The sequence below is a fragment of the Neolamprologus multifasciatus genome, chromosome 16 (assembly GCF_963576455.1).
Source record: "Neolamprologus multifasciatus chromosome 16, fNeoMul1.2, whole genome shotgun sequence".
In the NCBI taxonomy this organism is placed as follows: domain Eukaryota; kingdom Metazoa; phylum Chordata; class Actinopteri; order Cichliformes; family Cichlidae; genus Neolamprologus; species Neolamprologus multifasciatus.
The window spans coordinates 16704486-16712696 of record NC_140454.1 but is presented as its reverse complement, the minus strand read 5'-3'; the positions used below and the strand labels follow the sequence as shown (position 1 = coordinate 16712696).

General features: G+C 37.5%; 1 protein-coding gene across 3 annotated transcripts; it reads left to right on the top strand.

Moving 5' to 3' along the window:
* Positions 1–897: 897 nt before the first annotated feature.
* Positions 898–4142, top strand: LOC146500572 (uncharacterized). Of its 3 annotated transcripts, XM_085135819.1 has the most exons (6): positions 901–1218; positions 1467–1553; positions 1793–2152; positions 2727–2847; positions 2957–2987; positions 3358–4142. In XM_085135819.1, the coding sequence occupies exons 2-6, from the start codon at positions 1472–1474 to the stop codon at positions 3448–3450; spliced, it is 687 nt and encodes a 228-aa protein (XP_084991945.1). In that variant the 5' UTR covers positions 901–1218; positions 1467–1471; the 3' UTR covers positions 3451–4142. The 3 variants fall into 3 exon arrangements, 2 of the variants coding, with proteins under 2 accessions (XP_084991944.1, XP_084991945.1); XM_085135818.1 differs by having other exon boundaries at positions 898–1553; XR_014869845.1 differs by having other exon boundaries at positions 905–1553; positions 2806–2847; positions 3358–3383.
* Positions 4143–8211: the final 4069 nt, after the last annotated feature.

The window sequence follows — 8211 nt, the reverse complement described above, 5'->3', positions numbered from 1 at the left end:
AGACGTGACATGATGATCAGCGTTATTAACACCACCTGTTAGTGGTCATAATGTTATACCTGATTGGTGTAGGTCCTATAGTTACGTTACAATCAAAGCCATAACTTTTGGAAACTGAATGACTTTATTTTGTACAGATTACCTCTTTTGCAGGCACAACTGTGTATACAGAAAAATAGAGTGTGTGTTGAGAGTATAAAACAATGAAATAAAAGGAAATTAAAAAGAATAAGAAAATACTTCTTCATTTAAAATCAAATTAACACAAGGGGAAAAGTCACTTACTCAATGCATTTGGTCCCTGCTGCGCCTCTGACTCAGTCCTTATGTCTGGATCAATCATTCCTGATCAATCATGTGTCAACCTAACTTCCTAAATACTCCCAGTTAGAGGCATAGTAGGGTGCGCCACAACGTTGTAGATTTCCCATAGACGCTTTGGGAAAATGAAGCCTATTTTGTTAATCTATGACAGAAAATCCTTAATATAGACAATTGTGTATGGTATGCTCATTGTGATTCGTGGTTGATAAATTGTTAGCCAGTGAGTGCGCAGTTTTGCAGTTGTTTGTTGTCACATCTTTTTTTTTTTTAAACCAACATTGTAATTGTGGAAACATTTATTTTGAGGCCTGAGAATGGACATCATAAACCTGCGGGTGATGTCACAGAAGCTACGCCAATCTTTAATATCATATATGGGAACAGGTCTCGGTGACTTCATTTCTGGTTATGGCCATAGATGGAATAAATACATCTTTAGAACATCAGAAATCAATAATTTGCAATTCAGGTAATGGGAAATTCTTATATTATTTCTCTTTTTCAAAGATTTAGAGTTATCATGAATTGTTTTAAAGTTAGCAGACATCTAAAGTGCGAATAACTGTAAAAAAAAAGAAAGATATAACTTTTAGTTTACTCAGTGGTCATTCATTGTCAGCGTCACTGTCAATGAATATCACCCCCACAACATCCAGCCAATCAAGAAAAGTGGATTACTCACATGGTCAGCGACCAAAGTCATTCACTTCCTGTATGGAAACAACTCTAATATAAGTACTTGGGCAAGGTTGAATCTTTTGCATACAATCTATAGCTGGTCTACTGTATAATTACGATGATTATTATATATACAGTTTACTTGTTTTTGTGGCCTAAAACGTGTTAAAGGTCTGGTATAGAGATAAGGACCAAACAGCATATGACTCAATACTGGTAAGAAAATGTTGCTATTTCTGTTGTTACTGCATTAGGTTTACACAGGATGTGATCTTTCTTACTGGAATTATAGGTTATCTGTTTGCAATGAGACATATTTAAATTCTTCTACTGTTCTGTACAAGACATTCTTGATAATCACATGTATTACATGAATCTCAGTGTACAAATATCTACAATTCATCTGTTATATTATAAGGTGGCTACTTTTAAAATGTTGTTTCTAAATGGATCTTTCTTTCAAGTGGGGATGGAAAACCTTTCAAGATACCTGGACATCAATTGGACCTTGACTCTAATATGTTGCTTCTCCTGTATTTTCTTGCAAGCAGGTATTAGCAATTTCTGTGATGATGATTATAAGTTATGTTTCTCTTTCTAATTAAGAGGTTTATTGTAAAAACAACAACAACAACCATAAAAACAATAAAAAAGAAGACAGTTTGGAGGATGTTGTGGATTATTGTTAGCAAACTTGATTGTTTAGTTCAGTCAGTGCAGCTTAACTCCAGTACAAAATTTTGTGGATGCAATCTTTATTTCCACAGTGTTTATTTTTTATCCCCTTCAGAAGGTAGCAGCACTTCCTGGATGGTCGGGAGCACAGTGACCCTGCACTGTAGCAATAAGTCAATCAGTGACCTCGTTCAACTAACATGGAGAAGGAATGGGACTTGTCTTTTTAGTTTCAGGCCACGGAAAACCTCAAACAGCCGCTCTGTCACCTTAAGCAGTAATCAGAAAACCTCAGACAGCAGAATAAGGACGTTTCCTGCAGCTGCCCCCCTGAATCTAAATATGTCCACATTGGAAAGCCAACTGTATGCACTAATCATAGAGAGAGCCCAGAAAAGTCACACAGGAAACTACACTTGTGAAACGACCACAGACTTTGGAGTCTTTGAACAGAAATGGGAGCTCATCATTACAGGTGAGTTTATCAACTTTTCAGATTACAAAAACCAAACAAAATATTACTGTCAAACATTTATCATAACTGAATGTGGGGATGAGTAGGCCCCATAATCAACTTTATTTATAAAGCACTTTAAAAAAACATAAACATAAAACAGGAAAAGGCTGGAAGCAATGGGACTTTCCATACATAGAGCTTATCTCTCACTTCCTCTCTCTCTCTCTCTCTTTCTCATTGTTTCTTTGATATCAAAGATAAGTCTATCTAAAAAATATTCCATGTGATTATCAAAAGTTAAGCTTTCAGAGCAGGCTGGGGAGAGTTGAGTTTCCCTTAATATACTCTTCTACCGCTATATGTACACCTGAACACTTTTGGTTAGAGTGGCTTTGCTTTCCTGTTTGTATACAGAGCAGAGACACTATGGGTACATGAGTACTTCTTAAATGCAGACTTTCAAACTTTGACATGATGCACAATTACAACAAGTTACATTTTATAAGAGCCAGAAGTCTTTTGCTTTTACATTTAAGTGAAATTAACTGAGTATTAAAACTGCAGTCAAATGAGTTCCTTTATTATTTTACAGAGGAAGCTGGGAATACATTGAAAATCCATATTGCTGCAATTATTGTACCTTGCGTGTGTTTCCTGATCTTTATAATTAGTGCTTTGACCTTTCTGAGACAACTCTGCAAAAAACAGCCAGAGTAAGTTGGCTCCAGTCATTCTTTTGCAAAATGTAATGCTAATCGCATGACACTGAAACGAACTCTTTCATCTCAACATTTCAACAAACTCTTTCTATTTTTTTCACAGAAATATCACCCAGTCTCCGACTGTGACATCGGTAACTAGAATAATTTTTGTACTTTCTGCTGAGAAGTTAGATTGTCTTTGTAGACAATTTACAAATGTATACTTGAAAGATCAAGGAGATTTGCCATCCTCTCCACTGAAGATCTGGATATGCAGCTAAACTCTGATATAGAAAATATAGAAAATCAGTACCACCACATACGATAAACCTATTTATGTTAAATTTACTGTTAACTGTTTTATATTTAATTTAGTTAAATTTTAGTGGGATTTTTAACATAGAAGTTATTTTGATCTGCGAGACAGTATGTTTATCATTGAGCTACATTGTGTTACATGTTTTGCTCTGCTGTAACACATTTTGTCTTATTTTGATTCCTTTTGTGCCAATTTTTTTGCAGCAAAAACATATTTATGAAAATCCCCTGGAACTCGAAGCTCGCCGGCAACCTTTACAAATCCTGGTTCTCCCCTACACAAAGAGTACTGAGTGATAAGAATCACACATAGTAAATAAAATTAATTAAATTAAAATGAAAACATTTAATAAATAATCCAGATATACTTGTACTGTAATGAAGAGCACATTGTGTACTTAAACCTCCATTAAATTTGTTTTTCTTGCTGACTGGACACTTACTATAATGCGACCTCATCAATGTGTGAATACTACAAATCTCTGTAAATTAAACAGCAGGTAAACTGGAGCAGGAACCTGCACTTTCTTTTCTAAATGCACTGTCCTTTACTCACTGGCTAGTAGTTTTACAATCACAATCTACATTTTGTCATTTTAGGCTGCTTGTTTAATAATTTTAATACTTTGCAACTTTATAAAGAATAAACAAACAATTTAATCAAGCAAATGGCAGCAATGAGAAGAAGAAATGACATCTTACAGAACAAGATTCAGGTTCTGTGTCTGTCTTTTTAAAAGCTGAGAAGCCAAAACAGTTTCTCAGCGTTTATTTTTACTGGCCATGGATTTTTATCATTAAGGAAATAGAAACAATGGGTCAAAAAATTCCTCTGCTGAGGAAACTGTGGAGTCAGGTGATAACATCCAGACTCAGACATACAGTTACATGCAAAAATAATAGCAGAGGAAAGGTTCCATGTTCCTAATAGTATTTATTTCATATATAAAAAGGCAGTAGGAGCCATGCAACATTAACAATCTTTTTCTTTTCTTTTCTCTCTCTCTCTCTCTCTCTCTCTCTCTCTCTCTCTCTCTCTCTTTTACTGAAAACAAAGAAAGCAAATATTAGGTTGTTAAAAAATTGCAGTGTCTGCATTCTATGCAGCATGCCTGTCATGCCTGTTAGTCTGTTGGTTGGTCATTACTCTGCTACACCTAGTCATGAATTTGTATCACAATTTCTGCCAAAATCAGTACTTAAACACATTAGTAATGTTAGACTGCTATTATTTTGCACATAACTGTAAATAGCCTACTTACAATGTGTTTTTTTTCTCTTCTTAATAAAAAAGCATTTTGAAATATCATATTTGTCTCCTCCCTTACTGAAAAATGTAGGTATTAGAACACTAAATTTTTTGCCCTTCCAGGTCATTGAATTCGGATATTCCAATCACTTCTATGACTATAGGTGTTTAAAATAAACCACCTAAGCATTCAGACTGAAATGGAAACAAAACACGCATTAAGAGGCTCTAATGCCTGTCTCTCAATTTTGCGGTCCATGTCACCCCTACTTGCGGCCCGCATAATGACGTGAAGAAATGTTTTTTTTATTATTCAAAAAAATATTTAATATGAAGGCAATAGGCAAAGTGTTACAGGCATACTATGAAGCATGTAAATATAATAATAACCACTGCAGCCAAAAAGAGTGCCCGACGAGCCCAGTTGTAAGTAAGCTATTAAAACTCGACTGTACAGTGTGTTCGTGTTTTCCTCCGAATCAATAAGTTCTGTTGGAGCAGCCTTTCAACGCCTCTCTCTGTCTCTTGCTAGCGAAGTTGACCCACACAACAAAGTAAAACTAGTTTTCAGCTACGAGCCCGACACGAGCCCAACACAAACCCGACATATTAGCCAGAGGTCCCTTTACTACGGTTTGGAGCCGCTGACTTGTTTTATATATGTGCACAAAATATTTTTCTATACGAGATTGCTGCAAAAAGTGCAGCCTTACCTAATGTCCACCCTACTGTTAACTCATTATATATTATGATTTAAAAATCTAGTTGGTATTGGTATGGCGAGTAGCCTTCAGTAATAGTAATAAATCACACAGCAATAGTAGATTCATGTAGTTGTAAAAAGCTTGATAATATATTAAGTAATCCAAAGTATTGAGAATATTCTCACTGAGTAACGTAATGGAATATGTTACAAAATAAATTTTGGGGCATGTATTCTGTAATCTGTAGTGGAATACATTTTAAAAGTAACCTTCCCAACACTGCTGGTAACAGGCAGGGCTGGACTGGGACAAAAAATTGGCCCGGGCATTTTGACTAGAGACCGGCCCCCCAGGTATTATAGGAAAAGCCATAAAGCTTTTGAATGAAAACAGACGCTGTTGTGAAAGTGATGTACACTGTCTTGTTGGTATATGTATGATTTCTATACATTTTACGTCAGATAAAAACTTTGGTTGTAATCTTCAGATAATTATTTAATAAAAGCTAGACATTTTAAATGAGAATAAGAACGTATTTCTTTGTGCCCCCTTTTCCCTGTTAATGCCCCACCAGGCCCCCTGGCAAAACTTTGCTAGATCCGCCCCTGCACAGTTACCAGCTGTCAGCGTAAAAAAGGATCCTGGTGTTATTTGTCTCTCAGAAACAGTTCATAACTTTCCTTCAACTCATTTATGTCACCTAAAAGGTAAACCTGTTTCTCCATCACCTGTTCAGCTCCGATGATTCAGTAAGGACGTCTCCTGGTTTCATCTTCATGTTTCCCTCTCACCAGATATACAAACCGATATCATGACCAGCAGCTTAACAGCTGTGGCTCCAGCAAACATCAGCTGATACTAAAAAGTAATATTAAATAAATTCTAACAACAGCTGATCAAGCTTAAACGTGTAGCTGTTGTTTAACGCGACATCCGCTGGTTTCCTCTTTCTGGCGCAAAGTGGGCGATAAATAAACGAGACAAGCTGATCAGCTGATCATTGATCAGTTTTATGATCATGTTCATTGAAGTAGAAACAGGAGAGGGAGGGGGAAAGAATGAGCGAAGAAGAGGCAGCTGACAGCTTAAAGACAGAATAACTCCAGCTTTGTGTCTTTTTCCATTCTAGCTGAAATACAGGACAAACTGTGCTCCTTTTCAGCTCAATAGGAAAGGCATAATATTTTCTCTGAATGCGGGACGATTCCGTCTTTTTACGGGATGGTTGGCAACTCTACTAACTAACCTTATGAATAAAATAAAGTTCACTATCAGTAACATCATAGCACCCACCCAGCTGTATAGAAACTCTGTCATGCTAGCTAGTACACAGTACAAGTTATTGTAACTGACTGTAAAAAGTCAGCACTATGAAAATAAACTACACCTAAACTTGGTTTATATCTGACTCAGAGAGACTGCAGGTCATAACTTCTTACCTGAAGTTCAGTTCACCTGATACTCGGACCAGCGGCCGCCTCGGGTCTCTCCTTCTCCTGCCTCCCCTTTCTCTCATCCACCTGCTGTCCTCCACCACTTGCTAATGTTACTGAATCTGTGGAAGCTCTGCGATAGCCACCACCAAACAACTGAGTTATTTTTACACACCGGCCAGCATCTGACCAATCCACCACCTTTCATTGTTTATACCAGGGGTCGGCAACATGCGGCTCTAGAGCCGCATGCGGCTCTTTTGTCGCTATACTGCGGCTCCGGGTGGCTTGGGAAAATAAATTAGAAGTATTTAGCTGAAGTGTATTTTATTTGTGTTTAGTTCTTCTTTTAACTTGTAGTTCTAAATTGGAAGATTATTGTGATTTTGAAATATAAAAATAAAATTATATTATATTATTTTTTCACTGCTCAAAATAAGCGTCACACTCGCGGAAGCCGGTATACCCGCCGAAACGCCGTGCATTTATCGAGACTTTCGACCGCCAGTTATGGATCTTCGGATCCACATTATGTCAGCAGCTCCACCATGAACTATGTTAAAACAAACACCGCTCACGCCTCACAGATGACAGCTTAAAGTCCTGCGTAAAGATGAAAGCCCCGATTTGCAGATGCTGTGCGCAGAGGTTCGGGACCATAAGTCTTATTGTAAACATATCACAGGAGACCCGACGATGTTTGCATGAACATGCTTTTCAGCATCTCTTTACTGACCACTTTTCACACACGGTTGCTGTACGCATACAGCCGGCTGTAGCTTTTCAGCTCACAGCCCGACAACACAACAGCAGAGAGAGCATAGACTGGTGGCGAGGCGTGATTGCGGGTGCCGCTCAGGTGCGTCCGCCTCCCCTGCAGCGGCGCTGCAGACCACGCCCCGCCACACACATTAACCAGGTAAAATACATATTTAGGCAGTTTTTAGGCAACAGTTTTTGTTTGCTGGATCATTTTAGTTCAGCTGGGTGTCTTTCCTTTTGTTATATTTCTTTAAGAGTTCAAAATGTGTTAATTACATAAATAAAATGTAATTTTCTCTGTAGCACTTCATGGATTTCATAAGCAACACACCTTAGTTACTCTGTGGATTCTTTTAAAAAGCAGTTAAAAACTTTTCTGTTCAAACAAGCCTTTTGTTGATCTACGTATTTTATATTCTTTACATTATTTACATTTGATCTTTTACATTGTGTATAATGTCTATTGATTGTATTGTTTATTTTAATATTTGTGTACAGCGCTTTGTGACTGCCTCTCTGTGAAAAGCAGGGGCGATTCTAGGATCAGAGCTTTGGGGGTGCTGAGCACCCAGAGAGCTGCCCAGCCAGGCAAGATAAACCTGTCTCTGTCAGTCCCTGCATCCTTAAATGTTGTCCCGAGTTCTCTCTGACTGTCACTTTGGTGCATTCAAACCCCTGTTCCTCCCTGTCCTCATCATCTGTCATCTTCGTCTCCGTTATCAGTCATATTTTTACCATCTCTGTGCAAGTCTGCAAATTTCTTTATTAAATCATAAGATTCTTAAATTCATCAAGTCTCTCTGTGCCTGGGTCCTTGTCACAAAACATGACATCACTGCTTTGTACATTTTAACACAATTTAGTCCCCACATTTGTGAAAGAAAAGCAAAACACTTTTTTGAAAAATCTG

Bases quoted from the DNA above. Each gene is read 5' to 3' on its own strand.
- LOC146500572 (XM_085135818.1), top strand. From the start codon at position 1,364: ATGTATTACATGAATCTCAGTGTACAAATATCTACAATTCATCTGTTA. The intron at 2,848-2,956 runs GTAAGTTGGCTC...TTTTTTTCACAG, and splicing joins CTCTGCAAAAAACAGCCAGA to AAATATCACCCAGTCTCCGA. The intron at 2,988-3,357 runs GTAACTAGAATA...ATTTTTTTGCAG, and splicing joins AGTCTCCGACTGTGACATCG to CAAAAACATATTTATGAAAA.